Genomic DNA, 21929 nt, shown 5'->3' with positions numbered 1-21929 from the left:
CTGATGACCCTTGGCAGTGCCCCCACCTCGTCCCGCCAATATGAAGTGATATTAGGAAGGAGGAGGGTTGGAGCGATAGCACAGCGGTAGGGCATTTGCCTTGCACACGGCAGGCCCAGCCGAGCCAGGTTCGATTCCTCCGTCCCTCTTGGAGAGCCCCGCAAGCTACCGAGAGTATCTCACCCGCTCGGCCAAAGCCTGGCAAGCTTCCCGTGACGTATTCAATATGCCAAACAGTAACAAGTCTCACGATGGAGACGTTACTGGGCCCACTCGAACAAATCGATGAACAACGGGAGGACTGTGATTTATTCTAGGACCGTGATTAGGAAGAAGACTCCACATTTGCCCTTTTTTGTTGCATGTAATGAAGTTTGTCCTAACCTAGTTTGCACTTGGGTAATACATATTTTTTCATTATAAACCAGCAACACTTGCACTTAAAAAGACTGCAATCAGGGCTGGGGCTGGAGCAATAGCACAGCGGGTAGGGCATCTGCTTTGCACGTGGCCAACCCTGGTTCGATTCCCAGCATCCCATATGGTCCCCCGAGCACGGCCAGGAGTAATTCCTGAGTGCAGAGCCAGGAGTAACCCCTGAGCATCGCTGGGTGTGACCCAAAAATTTAAAAAAAGACTGAAATCTTAGAAATTAGAATCTTTCATTTGACATTTTTGTGGAGCCTACAATATCAAATTTTAAGGTAAGTATTTGGGGGTGGTTTTTTTTGGGGGGGAGTTGTTTGTGGGGTCACTCAGGCAGTGCTTGGGCTATTCCTGACTGGAAATTCAGGGGAAACTTACGATAATTCCATGGATACCATATCTGGTACAGGGATTGAATCTGAGCCTCTTGCATGGCGAGTGCCCACTCCTGCACACTTAGCTCTCTTCAACCCCAGTGTATTTTGGAAGGTCTGTTTTTCTCTCTTTCCATGCTGTTATGAAAGGCTTCTTTTTTTTTCCCCCAGTGATTAAACCCAGGGCCTCACACATGCAAGGAATCTACCCCTAAGCTACATCCCCAGTGTTTTGCAGGGCAATTTTTAAATAATAAAATCGGTGGGGGGTGAAAATCATCATGGTAATGAAATCCTTGGCCACACTCCACGGTGCTCTGGGCTGACTCCTGGCTCACTCTCAGAGCTTGAGGGAGATTATGTAGGGTACTAGCAACTGAAACCCAGTTGGTCACTTCCTTCAATCCCTGAGTTTAAGGGCTTGGTTGAACTATATTTTTTTCCACTATAGTTCTCAGTACTTTTTGGGAAAAATGGAACCTTTTTCATCACACAAAAACTTAAAAAGGTCTTGAGAGCTACTTCACTAAACTGAGTACTTGCTTGTATGCAGAAGGCCCAAGCTGAAATTTCAGCACCACACAGTCCTGTAAGCACCACAGGGAGCTGAAAGTAGCTCCTGAGCACTGCCAGGTAAAAGCAAAATAAAGGGGGAAAAAAGTTTAATTAGGGGCTGGAGCGACAGCACAGCAGGTAGGGCATTTGCCATGCACGCAGCCGACCGGGCTTCAATTCCCAGCATCCCATATGGTCCCCCAAGCACCGCCAGGAGTGATTCCTGAGTGCAGAGCCAGGAGTAACCACTGAGCAGTGCCGGGTGTGACCCCCCCAAAAAAAAAGTTTAATTAAAAAAGAGAAAAAAATAGATGGAAGACTCCACTAAAAAAAGAACCAAAGTCCTATAAAAATCTGTACTTTAAGGGACCAGGGATGTAGGTCAGCACTAGAGCACTTGTACTGTAGGTACAAGGCGAAGTCCTGGACCACACATTAAAAACAAAAATCTACACTTTGATTCATATTTCCCTATTTGAACATTTCAAAACCGTATGTTTTGTCTTTTGAGTCACATCAGCTATGCTCAGAGCTTATTCCTGGCTCTGCATTCAGGGATCACTCCTGGATGAGGCTCAAGGGACCATATGGATGCTGAGATGGAACCAGGTCAGGCATGTGCAGTGCAAGCTTACCTGCTGTGCTATCTGTCCAGCACATGAAGTCATGATTTTTTTTTCAGTTACATGATTTTTTTCTACTATAATTTCCAGGCTTAGTTTCTATCTTCAACCTACAATAGAACAGGACACTTCATGACACTGTCATAGCACACGAACAGAATAAATTAGTAGCCAGAATCAAGTGAGAAGGAATCCTAGATATGCCCTAAATAAGAAATGAACTACGGTTCAGAGAGGTAGTAGCTCATGGGTTCAGTCCCCAACACTCCATGGTCCCTTTCACCCCCAAGCACCACTGGGAAAAGCACAAAGCAGGGAGTAGCCCACAGAGCATGGCCCCCCAAAACAAAAAAGCAAACAAACAAAAAAATACTAAGCTGCCAAATCTACAATGAATTTAATGCAGGTAAGCCTATGAAAGGCTTCATTTTTTGTAATGAGGTGTCCTGTTCTATTGTAGGTTGAAGATAGAAACTAAGCCTGGAAATTATAGTAGAAAAAAAATCATATAACAAAAAAAAAAAATCTCATGATTTCGTGTGCTGGAAAGAAAAAGCTACTTAAAAGTATGACCTGAAAAGCAAAGTAAATGACACCAAAAAATACAACTCTAAAGGCTGGAGTGATAGTACAGCAGGTAAGGTGCTTGCTATCCCCATATAATGGGCATATGGGGTGTCAGGGATTGAATCTGGGCTGGCCACGAGCAAGGCAAGCACCCTACACACTGTACTATCTCTCCAACCTCAGCATAACAGTTTTTAAAGCAGGTGAGGAGAAGAAACTCAGGACACTGAATAATGAGGGATATGAAGAGATTAGAAATGTTAAAACTCTAAACCTAGCTCATCTTACCTTATTTGTAGCCAAGTACTAAGAGATGTGCAACTGAACCTCAGAACAAAGATGAAATGGCTAGAGAAATGAGAAATCCTTTTAAAAAGTCATTTACTGGCCTGAGCAATAATAGAGCAGGGAAGGCATTTGCCTTACACAGTGCCGACCCGGAGATGCTCCCCAGCATTTCATATGGTCCACTGAGCCTGCCAGGATTAATTCCTGAGTGCAGAGCCAGGAGTAACCCCTGAGCATGCCAGGAGTAACACCCCACTCCTCCCCTGCAAAAAAAAAAGAAAAAAATTTAAAAACTCCTTGAACTACATGGGCGCTTCAGACTTCTGCTTCCTGCTAAACCAAGTACTGGACAATGCCTTCATTGCACTTTGAGGAGAGGCTGTTAGTATAAGCTGAAATCTTGATTATACATCATTAGATAAAATACCAGTAAGTATAACAGAATTCCTTGTACTCATACGAGTGAAGGGTTTATCAGCAAATGCCCCTCATGATCCATAGTTGAATAAGTACTTTATCTCCGTAGCTCTACCCAGGCTCTCTGATGGGACTAATTAAAGATTTTGGTTCCGTTTTATGAAGATCTCATGTAGGTAATCCCAAAATTTCTGCGGCTGTGTCTCATTGTTGTGGATCATGGCAGTGAGAGCGTTCCCCTGGTCCAGACCTTGCCAATAGTCTTGCAGCCACATCTCCTTCCAGCTGAAACAACAAAACAGGGGTTGGATTATGGAATCTCTACGCATACAAGTCCTGCCTAACAACCCAAGTCTGTTTCTAGGGTAGACAGGCCCTTTGCTCTGGTTGAAGCCTTTGTCCACATAAGCCAAGTTTCGTAAGTTGTTGCCTTGAATTCTTTCTATTTTACATCTTTCGCCGTGCTTTTCAGTTCCTATCTATCTCACCAAGTACGGTTTTGTTTTGGGGTCATACCACGTGGTAACCAGGAGCTACTCCAGCTTGGTGCAGGGGCGTCAAAATGAGGGTCCTCCACACTCCCCTGGCGAGGCTTGCAACAGCAATGCACTGCACTGGAGTCTTCTGAGCTCTTTGCCTGCTCGGGCACCCACCTCCCCAAATCCCCCCGCAGACAGGATGGCTGGGCCTGTGTGGGCAGCATCCCACAGCGCCTCGGGCTACTTTGGCAGACACCAGTCGGTGAGGCGCTGGGATTGGCCTTACCTGTCATTCTCGGGAATCTCCTCCACACTGCCGAAGCCCGGTGTGGGCATGGGGCAGGCCATGTGTGAGGGCTGGGCAATGCGCGGCTCAGGGGCAGGGAATTCTCCCGGGGAGGCATCGTGGGCCTTCTGGGCCTGCAGCCGGGCCAGTTCGTGGTCACACACAAAACACTCGAAGCCGTTTAGGTAGTTGGGCTGCAGGGGATCGTTGACACCCCACTCGCGCTGATCCAGGCTGTCCAGCAGGAGCTGGTTGGTGATGCCCCCCGGTTGCTTGTAGGCCAGATATTTCATGTATTCCTCGTCGTTCCTGTCCAGGAAGTCGATGAACTCGGCCAGCTTCTGGGGCGACTCGAAGTCGTCAATGAGGATGATGGAGTGGTTGTTGGGCATCCAGTCTCGCACGGAGGGGGAGCCGCGGTACACGGGCACAGAGCCCAGGTGCAAGGGGCGCCACAGTTTTTCCGTCATGTAGTCGTCGCAGATGGCATTCTCCAGGGCCAGATGGAACTTGTAGCGGGACAGGAAGGCCAAGAGCTCGGGGTCCTCGGTGGTGGCGGTGGCGGTGTCCTGCAGGCGCGGGGTGGGCAGCTCCCGGTTCTGGAGGCACTTCCCGTAGGAGTCCACCTGGGGGGGGGAGAGGGCCGGTCAGGGGGCGCGCTCGCTCGCTCGGCGCGGGCCCGGGCCCGCCCCCCAGCCCGCGCCCACCGGGATGTGGCGCATGAGCTCGCGCACGTAGCGGTCGCGGTCGGCGGGCACGTCGCAGTGGGACTGCAGGTAGAGCAGCGGCGCGTAGCCGCGGCGGCGCCACCCCGCGCGCTCCCGGAGCGGGGGCGCGGCGCGGCGCAGGTAGGCCAGGCCGGGCAGCCACTGCAGCGGCAGCGGGTAGTCCGAGTGGCGGCTGAAGGTGGCCGTGAGGTTGAAGAGGCGGATGCCCGCGCCGTGGCTCAGCAGGAAGTTGTTGAGCGGCGACTCCTCGTGCAGCAGCGCCCAGCTGTGCTGCGGCCGGCGCGGCAGCGGCGCCTCGGCCGCGCGGAAGTCGGTGCCGTAGAAGAGCAGCGCGCGCGTCCGCGGGTCCCGCAGCGCCCGCCGGTCCCGGGACGCCACGCAGGCGCCGCGCGCGCACTCGATGCGCTCCGAGTCGCCGGGGAAGTGGGGGAAGAGCCCGGGGCTCCACCACAGCAGCAGCGGCGCCTCCGCCGCCCCCGCCGCCGCCCCCGCCGCGCCCCGCGCCGCCGCCCGCCCGAGCCCCGCGCCGCCCCACGGCTCCGCCCACCCGCCGGCCTCGCCCTCGGCCCCGCAGCCCGCCGCCCCGCACACGCTCAGCGCCCCCAGGACCACCAGCGCGCCCCAGACCGCCATGGCCCCGCCGGCGCCGCCCCGCGCGCGCGCATGCGCAGCTCCGCTCGCTGCCCACGGGGCGGCCGCGCCCTAGGGCCCGCCGGGGAAGCGATCGATGGTCACGGGGCAAGGCGGCCGCCGGTTACATCTTAATTTATTTTATTTCTTTACAAATTAAAGATGCATTGAAAAATAAACCAATGAGGAGAAATGAGAGCGAGGTCCGGAGCAGGGGGAGCCCAGGCTGGGAGCAGGCAAGCTGGCCACCATCTAGCCTAGCCCTTGTCCTGCCCCAGACAGTTGGGGTTGGAAGATACATGTCGGCCGCTCTCAACACCAGGGCCCAGTGCTATCCCGCGGTGTCCTGGCAGGAGAGGACGGAGCTCCAGCAGCCTACGCCTCTCTCCCCGGTGACCCCCAGCTTGGAGAAAGCGGTGTTTCCAGTGGAAGCTCAGAGTTGGGGTGTGGGCTGGCTCTGTGAGGTATTGCAAGTTGACGGCCAGGCTCCCTACAGAACCTCCAGTGCTGGGGCCTCTCCGCCGAGGAGGAGGCCGGGGGCCCTCCCAGGTCGCAACAGACTGCAATTCAGTTCCCAGGCTGAGCATTCAGCTCTCACCACGCGCCTCCACTCACGGCGATCACCGACCGTTGCCGAGGAGAAAGAGCAGTGGGAGCTGAGAAAGCTCCTCCACCACCCGCAGGGACTCTCACTTGCTGCTGCCTTCTAGGCCCCTGAAGGGACCCACCACTTTTCTCTTCACCTCCTATGGCCTCCACCTGCGGCTCTTGTGCACCTGTATGTTTTATCCCTAATATAGGAAGTTGTTGATGACACTGAGCTGAATCAGCCCTCCTGCCCCCTGCCCCCAGTAACCCTAGGATTCCCCACTCCTTCCTGCCTACCCCTCTTGTGGAGGCTGGTCCAGAGGGACACATATTGCTGCCAGGGTCTGGGTGCCCCCAACTCTGAATCATATACAGTGAACTGAGGAACTACATTCATTATGACGGGATTAGCAGGAAAAAGGAGGGTCAAGTGAAGGGATAGGGGCACCTTCCATCAGCAGGACATGACAGAGTGGTAGGATACTTGAGCCCAGAAAGAAGGTGTCTCCTTAGACCTCCCCCACCCCCCAAGAGACTGAGGTCAGCTTACATGACTTATAAGATAGGAAAGTGTCCCAGTTTCTCTGCTCTCCTGGGGTAACTTCCTGGAAGCTGGCCTGGGACCCTATGCCATCTACCCACTTGCTCTAGCTCAGTAGTTGTCGAATTTCTTTGTGCATGTGGCAGAGAAAGTCCACATAGGACGCTCCTCCATTCAGGCTCTTGTCTTCCACCAGGAAGTGCTTGAAGAGCATCTCCAGCTTGTCCTCCTGTTTTACCACGATCAGCTACAGGCAAAACACAGGGTCATGAGACAACGCTAGAGGGAATCAATTACACATGCTGTGAAGTCCCATTATCCAGTCACTTCCCCATCAGGTAGAGGACTTGACAAGGTAAGAAATTCGGGGTCCACGTCAGTATTACCTTCATGTACCGTGATCGCTGTGCCCTTAAGCTGTCAATGAGGCCTCGAACCTTCTTGGACAATGGATTATCCAGAACTGGCAGAACACTCTGGAAGACAAATTTATTTTATTCGTTTATGATAAGGGAAACCATCCAGTCCAGATGGAGTAGTGCACATTTCTGTATTGCCGAAATTTAGAAGCTTGGAAACAATGACAATAGCCCCCTCTCCTCCCTTCCAAGTGCTCTGGCTGTTTCAGGGCCCCAGGCCTGCACAACTCCTATTAGGCCACAAAATACACTCCCACACCAAAACTCCCCTTTACTTCCTATCCTCACCAAGCCACTGACGATCTGACTGAAGGAGGAGACACTGAAGAGACTCTGGACAACGCCCTGTTGGACACTGGCTCCCACCCAGAGGAAGAGGTTGAGCCCATTCTCCAGCAAATATATATCCCCATTGCTTAGACGCTCTTCAGATGCTCGAACTGCTGGTGGTTCTGTGGTGCTCTCAATGGGAGACTTTGTCTACACAAAAGGAAGGGAGCAAAAGGTTACCAAGGCTCAGAAGGCTCACTTGCTGCCCCCAGTTCCCCTGCTGCATACACAAGTTCAGAAAGCCAAGACTCAGAAACCATCCCTTCTTGAGTCTTTATCACTCTGTGAAAATTAGACCAGACAACATAGGTCAAACAAACTCATTAGTGTCAGGCACTGGTAACACTGACCCTTCCTCCTTGCTGCCCCCCTCCACTCATCCTTTTGGCTTTTGAGCCACACCTGACTGTGCTCAGGGGTCACTCCTGGTGGGCTTGGGGGATCATATGGGATGCCACTCGGGCCTCTCCTGTCCCTTTGAGGCCTGGGAGATCGTTCCAAGAGCTGGAAGACATGGCCCACATATATCAGGCCCTGAGTTCAATCTCCATTGCTGCATGGACCCTAAGCACCAACAGGTGATTCTGGTAGCCTGTAGGCTCCATGGGGGGCTTCAGTGATCCCTAGCCCCACAGGCTTGACCAGCACCATGTCACAGTGAAGCATCGGGCCCCACTGCAGGTGTAGTACCACCAGGAACCACCCCAGGAACCTCAGGCACCATTGGGAAGATGACGGGACAAAAATCACCAGGCCCCTTCTCACAGCCCAGCCCTCAGGCGTACCAGTGGGAGGAGACGAGGATAGAAGAAGACATTAGTCTCGGCCACATCCATGGAGGTCACCAGCTGTCGGACATAGGCACGGTCATCCGTGGTGACCTCGGCTCCAGGCTGCAGAACATCACTCTTCAACACACAGTTCAGGTAAACTGGGAGTAGCTTCATGCACTCAGGAAGGATCAACTGAGGGGTCACCAGAGAAAGCCCATGATTAGAAGCAATTGCTCACCTAGGGACAGAGGTCCCCAGCCACACCTCCACTGTCACATTTGGCCTACCTGTCCTGCAGAGGAGGGACTGGCACAGTTCTTACGGTAACAGGCCAGGATCTGGGCACACTGGGCGACGAGCGTGTCACGGACAGTTTTCACAGGGCTGCTCAGGACCCCCCGGTATGCTGGAGGAGGAAGGGAGATGGCCCGGTCACCCACTGCCCCCCGTCACATGCACCTCCCCAGGCATGCTGAACTGATGCTCATCTGGGCACTTCTTAACCCCAGCCCACCCCGCCTCTGGCCTCACCAAACTTGGCCATGTAGTTGATGAGTGTGTCAGTCTCACAGTTTCGATACAGATCAGCCAGCTGGGTGCAGCAGTTCAGTGCCAGATTATGGATACGGAGACGTCGCTGTCCCGCACAGCTGGTGTAGAGCAGGGCACACTGTGGGGGGGTGGGGGGGAAGAGATGGGAACTCACTCTCCCACCTGCACCAGAGTCTGAGGAACAAAGGTCCCCTGGCAACACTAAGAACTAGGGCTGAAGCTCCCCAAATCTATTGGGCTTACCACCCCTTTTCTGAAAAAAAGCAACTAAATCAGCTATTCAGGTTCCTCTGGAAATCTACCCTAAGTGAACAAAGAGAAAGCGCACCCCCCCACCTCCCCCCATGGGTCTGATGTTATATCACCACCCGGAACTGTTCCAGGACCCCCAGCCCCAACTGCACCAGAGCCTCCTGAGATCATTCCAGCATCTGCAGGAAACTCATCTTCAGAACCACCTCCCTTCCCCAACTTCTAGCGCCCGCTCTAACTCCCCCTCGTCCCGACTGCCTTTTTCTACCCGGTGGAAAGACCCCAGCCCTTGCCCCACCCCCACCTGCAGGAGAGCGCCACTCTCTTCATTCAGCCGGTCATCATGCTTGAACTCCACAGTCACCGTCTTGTCCCCGTCCAGCCCTGCCAGCTCCACATCTGTTGTGTTGCTCATGTAGAAAGCCCCAAAGAAATCGACAGCACGGATACCTGGGGCCACACGGACAGGGTCACGGCTGAATGTATGGCAGGAACTACTTGCTCCCTCCCAGATTTAGCGCCCCCTCCCAACTCTTGCCGACTAGGACTGACCAGTGCTTGTCCGGACCCGCATCACAGCATCAAAGCCAACGACCTTCTGTACGTCCCAACGCAAGTCACTCAGGAACCGTTCCTGGTCATTCTCCACCTGCGGGCCCAGAGGCACAGGACTTCAAACTTCTTGGAGTCAATCTCCCTGAACCCCCTCCACTCTCCAAGTCTGGATCGCAACTACAAGTAACAGCAAAAACGCTAATAATGGTAATGGTAATGATTACTTTTCAGCGTGTACATGGACAGAGATATAAAGTGCTTTACAAAATTATTCCTGGCGCTGGAGTGATAGCACAGAGGGTAGGGCATTTGCACTGCATACTAGGTGTACTCCCTGACATCCGATATGGTTCCCTGAGTACACTGGCATGTCATGTGGTGCACATCCCGTATCCCACCACCAGGAGGGATTCCTGAGTTCAGAGCCAGGAGTCGCCCCTGATCATCGCCAGGTGTGATCCCACCCCTCAGAAATTATTTCTGACATGATGAAGAAACAAGAGGTAAATACTCTATCCCCAGATTACATAGCCAGTAGTGGTAAGGCCAGGATATCAACTAAGGACTGATTTCAACCTTCACCCCCGTCTTCCTGTTCACCATTATCTTCTATATGCTCTAACACAATTCCTGTTAGTGAGTCAGCAGCTACAAAGCTACTGCACATGTAGACAGACATTCCCAATGCTCCCCCCAGCTGCTCCCCGCCCAAAACCCAGGCCATACCTGAAAGCAAGCATATTTGTAGACAGAGCCACCAGTGAGCTGGGGCACAACAGAGAGCGTGGCCACATCCACATACTGATTAGGGAAGAGGAAGAGGTCTACACAGCAGCCTTGGGCCACACACTCTTTGGCCAGGGTTTGATAGGCACCGGTCTGAGGCTGGAACAGAGTCTGGAGAGGAAGAAGACACAATAATCAGAGCTCAAAGGGCTGACTAAGCACATGCTCTGCATGGGGGAGGTTCAATTCCCACCACCGCATGGTCCCCTGAGCAGCACCAGGAGCAATCCCCGAGAATCGAGCCAGGAGCCACTCAAATACCACCAGATATGATCCAAACCTCCCCCCACAACAGCCAAAAAAAAAAAAAAGGGCAGAAATATAGCTCAGTGATGGCTGGAGTGATAGTACAGTGGGTAGGGCATTTGCCTTGCACACAGGCAACCCGAGTTTGATTCCCAGCAACCCATATGGTCCCCTGAGCACCGCCAGGAGTAATTCCTGAGTGCAGAGCCAAGACTGACCCCTGTGCATCGCCAGGTGTGACCCAAAAAGAAAAAAAAAAACTCAGTGGGCCGAGCATATGTGCTGCACACTAGAGACCCAGGCTCAATCCCCAGCACCATCAAGAGTGACTCTTGAGCACCGAGCTAGGAGTATCCCTTGAGCACTTCCAGTATGACCCCTGAAACAAACAAAAAAAGACTGTTCAAGTAGCTCCACCCTATCCGAATATGGCATCTGTGATATTGGGTAAATGCATGGACGTGCAAGTATGACTTCAAAACTGAGACCAGAGAGATAGAACGGTTAAGGCACACGTCTTGCATGCAGTTGACCCTGGTTCACTCGCCATACCACACGTCCACAGGCACTGCCAGATGAGGCCCTGGATGTCTCTGCGAACCTTCTGGGTGACCCAGGTAATTCCTAGCATTGCAGGGCCCAGACAGCACCACATCTCAGGCATTTGTGCTGAAATACCAGCCGGCTGGCTGACAACCACGGGGTGTGGTCCTGGAGCTCCCAGGAAAGCTCCCCTGGCAACCAAGACGCCAATCAAGGGTCAGGGCACAGCTCAGTGATAAGAGTATTTGCTCTTACAACGTGCAAGATCCTGGGCTCAATCATTTTTCTGCCAAAAGCAGAAAAAGATTCAAATCTATCTACTGAGAGTTTGCAATAGTAGCATGATTATTCTGAAAAAGTGTCTACCTAGCAAGTTCCACATGATTGGGGTAATCACGTACTGCCTTGCATTGATTAATCATGGTCAACATCTGCACTATGACTACAGGCTGTTGTTGGAGTGAGTTTCCCATGGTCTAAAAAGTATTTTCTGTTTTAATTGGAGAAACATGATTAATCAGAATTTTAAGTTTTGGCTTAACTAGAAAGGAATTTCCCCAGGTGGCCAGGGAGACGGCTGAAAGGACTGGAGGCCGTGCTCTGCTCCCGGCTCTGTGTGCTGCCGCCCAATACTAATGGGCATGGTCCCCAAACAAATAAGCCTCTCAGGGTCTTGGGAATGAGATGAGTGAGAGCGCTATGAGATATGCGGGCAGTCCCAGATGCGACACTGGGAAGGGCAGTGGTATGGCCGGAACGAGAGTAGAGCAGATAAGGCCCTGGGTCCCCAGCACATCTTAGGATCCCCTGAGCTCGCAAGGGATAATCCCTGAGCGCAGAGACAGGAGTAAGTCCTGAGCAAAGCTATGTGTGGCCAAAAAACAAAACAGAAAAACAAAGAGGCAGTGTTTAGCCCCAGACTCCCTCAATAAAGTTAGGAATATGGCATTGTTGGAGCCATTGCAAGCACAGGGGCTAAGGCACTTGCCTGGCATCACACCCATCCTTGTTTCTAATCCCTGGCACAGACAAGACTCACTCCTGAACACAAAGCCAAGAACACAGCCCCCAAGCACTGCTGGGTGTGGTTCAAAACCAGCAACTCCCACCTCAAAAAAATTTTTTTAACGAATATGGCGTTATGGTTGGTCATGAACAAAGCCAAGTGCTTCAACCCCTATGCTAACTCTCCAGTGCAGGGTGTCATTCTAGCAAACCAAGTCAGAGGGAGAAGAAAAAATAGGGGATATTCTCACTTACATGTAGTATATAGAGTAACAAGACAAGGAAATGAAAAGTATCAAATGTGCGTAAACCCTTGGCCCAGGATTACAGAACTGAGAACACCAAGGGATGAAGGGAGGGGGGGGGGGGAGAGAAGGGGGGAAAGAGAGAGAGAGAGAGAGAGAGAGAGAGGAGAGAGAAAGGTGGTGTTGCATAAAGAAGGAATAAGATGAGAGAACGTGGCATGTGGCAGATATAGCACAGTGCAGCCACCACCCTCCTCTGTAATGGAAAGTCACCCTCCAGCTCCAAATCCCAGACCTTTTCCTTGTCTGTGTTGATCAATTTCCTGTCGTCTCTGTTCTTCAGTTTCCCTGGGGCCTCCGCAACAGGCAGGGAGGTGTGGAAGAGAAACAGCTTCCCCGCACACTCAGCGGCCTAGGAAAGACAGGAAACTGTTCGATTTTCCTTTATTCATCCATTATTCATTCTTCCTTTGTCACGCACTCCATGTCAACCATGCCAGAGAGGCTATGTCTGGACAGTCATAGGTCACTGGAGAAAGGGAGGTGTAGGGGCCAGAGTGATAGTTCAGCACTGAGTGTCTGCCTCTCATGTGGCCAACCCAGGTTTGATCCCGGGGCATCCTACCAGGAAAAACTCCCGAGTGCAGAGCAAGAGTAACTCCTGAGCACTGCCACGTATAGCCCCAAATCAGGCAAACAAAAAACAAGAAAGGGGAGGTTTGTAGTTAAGGGGCTTAGAGGGTCGGAGGAGAGTGAGGCACAGGGCCTCCTGCCTTACCTTCAGGGCCTCCATCCCAGCCTGGATAACTGGGGCAAATACTGTCTCCGTCTCCCTCGTGTCTACAAACATTTCCGGAATCTGATCCAATAAGCTGAAACAAAGAGGTGAGAGATGGCAGTCAAACTTACTATCCACAGGCCAGAGAGCGACAGCACAGCAGGGAGGATGCTGGTCTTACGTGCAGCCAACCCAAATTCAATCCCCAGAACCCACGCCTCTCCAGGAGTGATCTCTGAGCACAGAGCCAGGAGAAAGCCCTGAGTATCACCAGGTAGAGCCCAGAAACTCACACTCCCCCCCAAAAAAATAATTGCTATCCAGGGGCCAGCAAGACAGAACAACATTCAAATGGACTGCCCCACATGCAGCCAACCCTGCCTTGATCCTCAATACTGCCAGGAATAACTCTGAGCACAGAGCCAGAAATATCTCCCGAGCACATCTGGGTATGTTCCAAACACCCGGCTCGGTATACAGCTGTCCATGTGTGCCAATCCTCAGTTCTGGTCTTCTGGACCCCACACTCTAAGACCTGCACGGGGCAGCCCTGTCCACGTATTGAAGCCCCTGCTCATTCTCTAGCTCTGAGGCTGAACCCACCCCGCTCCGGCTTTACTTAACCCCACAGTCTCTTACCTGTTGATAACTGCCCGAGACTCATTGACGTTGACCAGGAAGCCATCCAGCAGGGGCACAAACATGTCTGCCACATCAGACACAACCATCATCTGTGGCTGGGCCAACGAGCTCTTCACATTGTAGAAATGGAGCACCTTATTATAGGTGACAAAGCCAACACGGATTGCTGACTCTTCTGCCCCGCCATCTCTGTAGAAGGCAACATCATTACCTAGACTCGCCACTTTCTCCTCCACCCACCAAGCCATGACCTTAGGATCCATCTGCTGAACCAACCCACCCGATCCCTATCCAAAGGAAGCACCTGAGCTCCGTGATGCTCACCTGGGGAGAAAGTCTAACAGTGATTTGAGCTCCTCACAGAGGAGCCTAACGAGACCACTCCTGATGGCATTGTAGGAGACGTCAATCATGAAGATGAAGGCGGGAGGGCTGGGGAACTTATTGTTCTGCAAAGGAAGGAGATGTTGTGGGAGAGGAGGATAGGTAAGCGGGGTAGTGGACTAAAGAAAAGTCAACATCCGAGGGGACAACACAGGACAAGGGGAATGACCATAGCAGCTCTGAGCTGTCTCACTGTGTCCCCCGTCCCCCCCCCCCACACACACACAGACTGTTCCTCCCCATGCTGCCTTCCCTCACCTTGCAGTAATCTACAGTGGCCAAGAATTCATAAGAGCCAAGGGATAGCTCAGGACGGTCATAAGCATCCACACGTTTGCCGGTATGGTCCAGATGTTGAAAATACTGAGGGGGAACTGTGGGGAGCATGGCAGTGTGTTACTCAAAGGCCCACTCTCAGACTTCGCAAGTCTGCCCCTGGCCGAGCTTGCTCTACTGACCCACATTCCCTCGCAGGCCTTACTCTCCCAGCTCCTGAACAAAAGATCCCCCTCGAGCTGCCAAGAGCGAAAAATGAAGGAGATGGCAGCGCAGCTGCTCCCCCAGCCCCAGCTCCCGTGAACATACCATCATTGATGCAGCTGCAGAAGCAGCACTGGAAGCGCCTCCCTCCCTCGATGAACTGCATGAAGGGGCACATGTATGCTTTGCAGCGATTGCAGCGCACAGGACCAGATTCCCCATGGTCGACCACATATGGTGAGGCCTGAAGAGCAAAGGGGAAGCCTCAGGCATGGAGGGCTCACACAGGTGGCAAGAGCTGATGGGAACTGGAAGTGGGAAGAGCAAGCCCAGGTATCTGGTCTGGTGCAGGGGACAGAGCGGGAAAGAGGCGGCCAGAGGAGGGCAGCAGTAACGGTAGTAACATCCCTCAGAGGTCAGAGTCTACAGTTTTCTCTTCTCACTCACCTCCAGAGTTCTACTTCTTTTCATTTGTTTGGGGGCCACACCCACCCAAGCTTAGGGGTCACTCCTGGCAATGCTCAAAGGACCACATGCAGTGCTACGGATCGAACCAGAGTCTGCTATGTGCATGGCAAGCAATTTAACCTCTATACTATCACTCTGGCACAAACTTCACTTTTGTTTTTATTTATGTTTTGGGTCACACCTAGTGATGCTCAGGAGTTACTCCTGGCTCTGCATTCAGGAATCACTCCTGGCAGTGCTCCGGGCACCACATGGGATGCAGGGGATTGAATCAGGATAGGCCATGTGCAAGGCAAGCGCCCTCCCTGCCGTACTTCTCTCCAACCCCTCAAATTTCACTACTTACAAACGGAAGCATCTGCCTAAGATAGGTGAGGCCTTGGGTTCAATCCCCTGCCCCATAAAACAACAAAAGAAAAGGGACCGTGAAACTAGCTCTCCCAAGCCAGGAGCCGCCAAGGGAATAGGAGAAGATCAAAGCTTACCCAGGATTCTTGTTTCTGACCCTGTTTATTTTTCATTCTTTTGTTTTTGACTTGGGGCCACACCGGCTGCGTTCAAGGCTTACTCCTGGCTCTGCACTCAGGGATCACTCCTGACGGGGTTTGGGGGAATGATGTGGGATTCTGGGGATCAAACCTGGGTCAGTCTTGTGCAAGGCAAATGCCCTACCTGCTGCCCTATCTTTTGCCCTTCTTGTCCCCTATCTGTCTGGCCCCTTTATCTACTTATTCTTACCTTAGAAATCTTGACTCCTGCTCCTCCCTCCCTGAAGTCAAGTTTTATGACTCTTGTCTCCCTGCTACCTCTAGGAGTCTAAGGCACCTACCGATGTCCTGGACACATGTCATCCCACAGGTAAGAGATCTGCCTTCTCTTTTACACAGTAGAAACTGGCTCTGTCTATCCAAAACATAGTCAGATCCAATCAACCCGACTTGCCCAGGAAGAGACGGAGAAAAGTACTGAGCAAGATGAGAAGGTAAAATGGGCCCTGAGCTTCTAGCTGCAGGGAAACCTATCCTACGTAGAACACGCTAGACAGGAGCATGAAGGTACCCTATGCCGCGCAGCAAAGCAGGGGCCTGCCTCTGACTTGTCATACCCATTTCAGGGATCAGATGACAACATATGCTCAAATCAGCACAATACATGTGTGTGTGCGTCTCTCCCTCTACATACATACGTACACTGTCCTAATAACTGTAACCTGAGATGGTAAACAGCAACACAAAGGCCATAGAGAGGGTCCAAAGGGCTGAAGCACATCCTTCACATGCAGGAGCTGGGGGTGGATCCCTGGTACCAATGGTCTCCTGAGCACTGCCATGAGTGACCCCTGAGCACCGCACTGTGAGTCATCCCCAGGCACCTCAAAGTGTGCCCCCCTCCGCATACAAAAGAACAAAAGAGCAAAAGGCAACATATGAGAAAAATAAGAATGAGGTGCTTCCTCCTTATCCCTGGGGTGTGGCCACTCCAGGAGGGGCTTCTGAACGCAACAGTCTCCACCCCGATGAGTCTGCTCTTCCATACTGTTGCCCCCACTCTGTTTCTTGGGATTTGTTCTCCTCCCCACTGACCCTCCCTGCCCTGGGATATCAAGCTATCGGTGATCCTTCCCCTCCAGCCCAACCAAGACTTCCACTCTGCCGGCCAGAATCACATCGAGCGTCTTACTCCCGCTGCTCGCCTCCCAGGCTTAGGACTCACCTCCTCCGGGGGCAGTCTTGCCAGTGGCTTGATGACAGCTGCCAGTGGTACCTGAGCCTGCTTAGCCATATCAGATGTGCAGGGGATGTTATAGGATGTGCACCGGATGTATCGGGGACTTGCATTCCCTGAAAGAGGAGGCAGGAAGCCTGAGTCTCATCACAGAACCCTACCAGTTCATCACTAGGGACCCGCCCCATGGCCCCCTCGAATATTAGAGCAGATGGATGGTGGCTTTTGTCTCCTGAGACCAATGAGGACCTACTCTCGATCAAAGACTGGCAAAAGCCCCACCTGCAAGCTGTTATCTTGGAGCAACATATCTGTGGAGGGATCAGTGTCCTGCTCACCTTGGTCTTTCACCAGGAAGTTGGTGGTGACTAAGGGTGGCACCTGGCCCCGTACTCCGGTAACAAATGGCTCGGAGCCCCGGTTGTTCCTGTCATCCTCAATGACCTGAATCTGCAGGGGAGAAGGACAATGAGCGGACGCGAGAGAAGGGAGTGCCAGGTCCCAGGCAACAAGGAGAAAGGCTGGAGTAATCACTTGCCAAGGAAGAGTTCATGCCCTGGGCCCACTTGCCCTTAAGAGATCACAGAACTGCACAGTGCCATTCTCCATCTTATACTCGGCAGCAAAATGCTGAACAGTCAAACCCCCCAAATGAGCTCCTTTATGAGTCTCCACAGCACCCAACCCACGGCAATCACCATCTTTCCTCTTCCCCTTACAGGAACACTTAGAAGAGCTCGAATCACAAATTTTTTCTGGGGGAGGGGAGTGGAGGGGGGCTGGGGGTGGCACCCATGATCTGAGCGATTATTCCTTGCTCTCTGTTCAGGGACCACTCCTGGCAGCATTCAGGGACAATATGGGATGCCGGAACAAGCACCTTACCGATGTACTCTCTCTCCAGCCCCATCTAATCACAGTATTTTAAACATGATCAAATTCCAGTTTCCTCCCCGGCAAACATTTCCTTCCCTTTGTCTTTCCAAGACACATTCTGAGTCAGAGTTTAAAAAAAAAACAAAAACAGATGACAGTAACCATGTAAAAATGAATCCACCTCAAATGACTACACTCAATGGAAATAGAAGGAACAAGGTGAGAAGATTAACAGCCAAAATGATCCAGTAAGGTGAGGAAGCAGATGCTGCCCCACTTTCCGGTAAGCATCCATGTGTAAATATGGGAGACGAGGATAATCCAATCCTGTACAGCTCATCCTCTTCCCCCATATTTTGACAGATCCAGCCAAAGAAAAAACTTTGCAAAATATTTTGCAAAGCTTGTAAAATCAGATCTTTATGCGGGTTGATGACCTTGGGTCAGTGACTTCAAGACAGATTCGGTCAAATCAGGAAAAAGTGAAAGGAGACCAAGACTCCGTCTCACGCAGCTGAAAAAAAGCTGAAGCTTGGAAACACGTCAGAGAGAGAACCCAGATGAGGAAGTGGCTTGGACTTTCCCAACCAGCAGTCCCGGCCCCAGAAGGAAGATCAGTGTCCCAAATTTGTACAGAAGCAGCCACCTACCCAAATGGTTCTCCACAAGCTGTGGGCAAACAAACCCAAAGGGAAAAGGTGCTCCTGCTCAGCTTTGTCCTGTTCTGTCGCATGTCATATGCAGGCTCCTGGAGGAGCCAGTAGGACCGAAACCAAGCGTGGCATGCCACCTGGGCCCTCCGTCACAGCCTGACCGCTCCCGCCCCACACTAAGGTGCTGCTAACGCTTGACTTCATGCCACTGTGACTGAGGCATGCACGCCCTTCTAGTCTGTGACAGCAAAGGGTCTAGAAGGAGTGAAGGGAGATGACGGACAGGGATGGCCATGGTGGTCGAGGTGTGGACGTGACAGGCATGCACGGGTGCACTAACACAGGGGTGACACGCACACACACACACACCCCCTGCACTTACTGGACTAGGAATGGCATCAGGGTCTATTCTGTGCCTGGTTTTCTGCTGAGGAGGCAGCTCATTGAATGGCTTTTAGTGTTTTAATAATTAAGGCATCAGGGGAACGCAGGGAGGGAGACAAAAGAACAAGAAGCAGATGTTACTTCTCTCAACCCTGATGAGTTAGATGTGAACAGCTGGAGCCCGGTCCACGCTGCTGAAACCAGGCCCCTTTTCAAGCCAAAGACTCCACGTCTTCCAGCCAACACAGGCTTGACTGGCTCAGACCCGGATGTAGAAAGATAAGGACTGGGGGACCCAGGAGACACGCACAGGTTGCAGGGGCTAAACGGGAGGACTTTTGACTTTTTAAAATTTATTTATTTATTTAAGCAATGTGGTGTACAGAACTGTTGTTGGTAATGTAAATGGGACACTTTTCAGAAGAAAGTAGAGGGACAGTCCCTTCAAAAGGCCAAACTTCCCATCCACAGACTCTTCTGACTCTGGGGAAAAATAAAAACCTTCCAGACTCTCCTCAGTGAAGGAGGAGAATGGGAGGAGGATCTCCTCAATCCTTTCAGGACTCCCTTAGCCAACAGGCTCCTTCACCATGGTCGTTCCCAAAGGAAGAGGGAAGAGAACAGAATGGCATATGACAATGGCTAAGCATGGTGAGGTCACTGACAGCAAATGTTGCGGACAGACCTATAAAGTGGTCCCCAGCTTCTATTCCAAGCATAACACAGAAGCCTGGGGCGGGGCGGGGTGGGGCAGGGCGGGGCGGGGGAGAATGGCTGAGGGCCCTACGGGGCAGAGCCATCCTCTTTCCAGGAGAAGCTGTTCCCCAATTTTCTAGCAAACTACAGGTGGCTTTTCCTATCACAGGACAGGAGCCTGGCCACGAAGACAAGGGCAGGCTCCTTCCAACACACCTCTGAGGAGGGGCAGTGGCGGCATGAGACTTTCCTCCTTTTAACGTCCAACACCAGAGAATTTCCACTGGCTTCACACATGCAGAAGACTGCCCTACTAGCTCTAAGAGATCAAGAGCTCATCCCGGCCACCCTCCACAGGAGGGCAGAGGACAGAAACCCTGCTCCATCCCATAGTGGCGAGACATAGCCGTCAACCCAGCACTCAAGAGACACTGCTAAGTACTGTCCCCACTCCCTTCCTGCCCCATGACGCAGCAAAGACGTCCCCCCCAACCTCCGCCCCAGAAGACTTCTGGAACCTCAAGTTCCAACTCAAAGAGTCAAAAATGTATCTAGATTCCACACCCTACAAAAAAGATGAATGAAAAAGGAAAATAATCAGAAAACGTGAGGTCAGTAACTCATCGAGGCTGACTCACCTCCATGAGAGACATAAGTTCCTTTCCCAAGACCTCGGGACTAGCTACTTACAGGACTCGGGATAGCATCGGGGTCCAGGCGCTTAGGCGGCAGTGGCTGAGGGGGTCCGGGCTGACTGCCAAATGTGGATGTGCCCGGGTAGGGGCTTCCGTAGCTGGGCTGAGGGCCCCGGGCTGGTCCAAAGGAACCTGTGAGACAAGGACCTAAGGTTGCTGGTCTCCAAAGCCCTTCCAGAGCTCTTCTTAAGATCTCAGGAAAATGACAAGATCCCTAAACACGTAGCATGTAAATGGGATACTCTTCAGAAGCAAGTAGAGGGACAGTCCCTCCAAAAGGCCAAACCTCCCAGCCAACTACTCAGGGCCAACAGTACCAACCACGCAGGGCTGCAAGAGCATATTACCTGAACAAGAAAGGAAAAAGAGTATGGGGCTGGAGGTATTACAGCAGGGAAGGCACTTGCCTTACACGTGGTCAACCTGGATCCCTTGGAATATAGTCCCCAAGACTGCCACATGTGATCCCTGAGCAACATGGATGTGACCCAAACCACCACCAAAAAAAAAAGTATCTTATAAAGCCCATATCCTAGTCATAAGACCCTGCAGTTGATCATCTATTTCACCGCTGAGCAAGGAATACTGAAAGTAAAAGCAGCTGGAGAAATGGGGCAAGAGCCAAAGCACAACAGATAAGGCATGTTCTCCGCATGAGGCTGACCCAGGTTCAATCCCTGGCACCTAGGGTTCTCCTGGCCCTGCCAGGAGTGACCCCTGTGTGGAGGGGCAAGAGTAAGCACTGAGCACTGCTGCGTACGGCCCGAAAACAAGCAAGCAAAAAACCAGCTGGAGGGACACTCAAAGGGCTGGAGGGGCCACCTGGTCCCCAATATCACAAGGAAGAAAGCGGAGTGGTCTCCGAACACTGGCAGCTGGGGGCCCCAAGCACGCACAAACCCAGAGAATGCGCCCAGGTCGCTGAATGCTGGCCCTTGAGGGAACAACACACTCACCATTTTGCTGCAACTGATAGCCTGGCTGCTGGGAGGAGTGCATGGGCGGTGGCGGGGGTCCCGGGGCCCCACTCAGTGGGGTCCCAGGGGGCAGAGCTTGAGGAGGGGGTGAGGACACATGGTTGGGCTGGCTCACTGGTGGCCCTCCAAAACCCTGTCCAGGCAGGAGTGGGCCAGCCATTGATGGCATCCGAGGAGCCCCAGACGGTACCGGTGCGAAGCTGGAGGATTGCGGTGGGGCTGGCTGTGGGGGCGGCAGGGCTCCGGGGTGTCCCTGAGCCTGGCTCAGGGGAGGAGCCTGGCCCTGAGGGTAGGAGCCGTACAGACCCGAGCTGGGAAAACTCCCTGAGGCGGAGGCCAGAGGCGCTGGGGGGCCTGGGAAATAGAACAGCAGAGTGAGAACCGAGTCCCTCGGCATTCCGGCTCCACACATCGCTGCAGTGCCCTCCTCCCGCCCCGCCACCCCCCACTCACGCAGCCACTCACCATAGCCCAGCCCTCCCGGGGCCAGGGCTGGGGCTGCAGCGCCGCCGATCTGCATCCCGGCCAGCTGAGCGGTCACCTGGGCACTTGTGGGCGGAGGGCCATAGGCAGGCGGGGCGGGCTGGCTGACTGGGGCAGATGGGCTGGCCCCGAACGGCTGAGGCCCAGGGAGCCTGTGGGGAGGAGACTGAGTGTGCCCGACTGCCTTCCTTCCTTCCTTTCCTGTTTTTTTTTTCCTTTGGGGTCACACCCAGCGATGCTCAGGGGTTATTCCTGGCTCTGCACTCAGGAATCACTCCTGGCAGTGCTCTGGGGACATGGGATGCCAGGGATCGAACCCGGACCCCAACCGCCTTTCAAGTCAGCAGGAGCTCCACATTCGACAGAAAAAAATCTCTAATTTTATAGTGTCTGCGCCTCACCCTGGACTCTCTTGCGGCTTCATACCTCTTTCTATTTGAGAATAAGTTATATTCCTGATGACCTACACTGTGCAGTGAT

At 52.7% G+C, this 21929-nt stretch overlaps 2 protein-coding genes across 3 annotated transcripts in view; both read right to left on the bottom strand.

Annotated features, from left to right (window-relative positions):
- Positions 1-1688: 1688 nt before the first annotated feature.
- Positions 1689-5376, bottom strand: FUT11 (fucosyltransferase 11). Its single transcript, XM_056113383.1, has 3 exons — positions 4723-5376; positions 4016-4641; positions 1689-3535 (listed from the first exon to the last, which is right to left on the bottom strand). The coding sequence occupies exons 1-3, from the start codon at positions 5374-5376 to the stop codon at positions 3388-3390; spliced, it is 1428 nt and encodes a 475-aa protein (XP_055969358.1). The 3' UTR covers positions 1689-3387.
- A 119-nt stretch (positions 5377-5495) lies between these two features.
- The window catches only part of SEC24C (SEC24 homolog C, COPII coat complex component), a 29731-nt gene continuing 13297 nt past the window's right edge, over positions 5496-21929 (bottom strand). The window contains exons 4-24 of one of the 2 annotated variants that reach the window (XM_056113329.1): positions 21432-21601; positions 20946-21320; positions 19985-20121; positions 18597-18665; positions 17024-17135; positions 16674-16801; positions 14598-14736; positions 14271-14386; positions 13953-14077; positions 13626-13817; positions 12987-13080; positions 12504-12620; positions 10110-10280; positions 9381-9477; positions 9133-9278; positions 8556-8694; positions 8312-8430; positions 8037-8216; positions 7210-7401; positions 6889-6978; positions 5496-6749 (exon numbers count right to left, since the gene is read on the bottom strand). In XM_056113329.1, coding sequence (XP_055969304.1) covers positions 6609-6749; positions 6889-6978; positions 7210-7401; positions 8037-8216; positions 8312-8430; positions 8556-8694; positions 9133-9278; positions 9381-9477; positions 10110-10280; positions 12504-12620; positions 12987-13080; positions 13626-13817; positions 13953-14077; positions 14271-14386; positions 14598-14736; positions 16674-16801; positions 17024-17135; positions 18597-18665; positions 19985-20121; positions 20946-21320; positions 21432-21601 — 3049 coding nt within the window. In that variant the 3' untranslated portion in view covers positions 5496-6608. The remainder of the gene's footprint in view (positions 6750-6888; positions 6979-7209; positions 7402-8036; positions 8217-8311; positions 8431-8555; positions 8695-9132; positions 9279-9380; positions 9478-10109; positions 10281-12503; positions 12621-12986; positions 13081-13625; positions 13818-13952; positions 14078-14270; positions 14387-14597; positions 14737-16673; positions 16802-17023; positions 17136-18596; positions 18666-19984; positions 20122-20945; positions 21321-21431; positions 21602-21929) is intronic. The other variant, XM_056113330.1, reaches the window with a different exon arrangement.

The sequence above is a fragment of the Sorex fumeus genome, unplaced genomic scaffold, assembly GCF_029834395.1.
Source record: "Sorex fumeus unplaced genomic scaffold, SorFum_2.1 ptg000020l, whole genome shotgun sequence".
NCBI classification, from domain to species: Eukaryota; Metazoa; Chordata; class Mammalia; order Eulipotyphla; family Soricidae; genus Sorex; species Sorex fumeus.
This window is presented reverse-complemented; position numbering and strand designations above follow the sequence as displayed.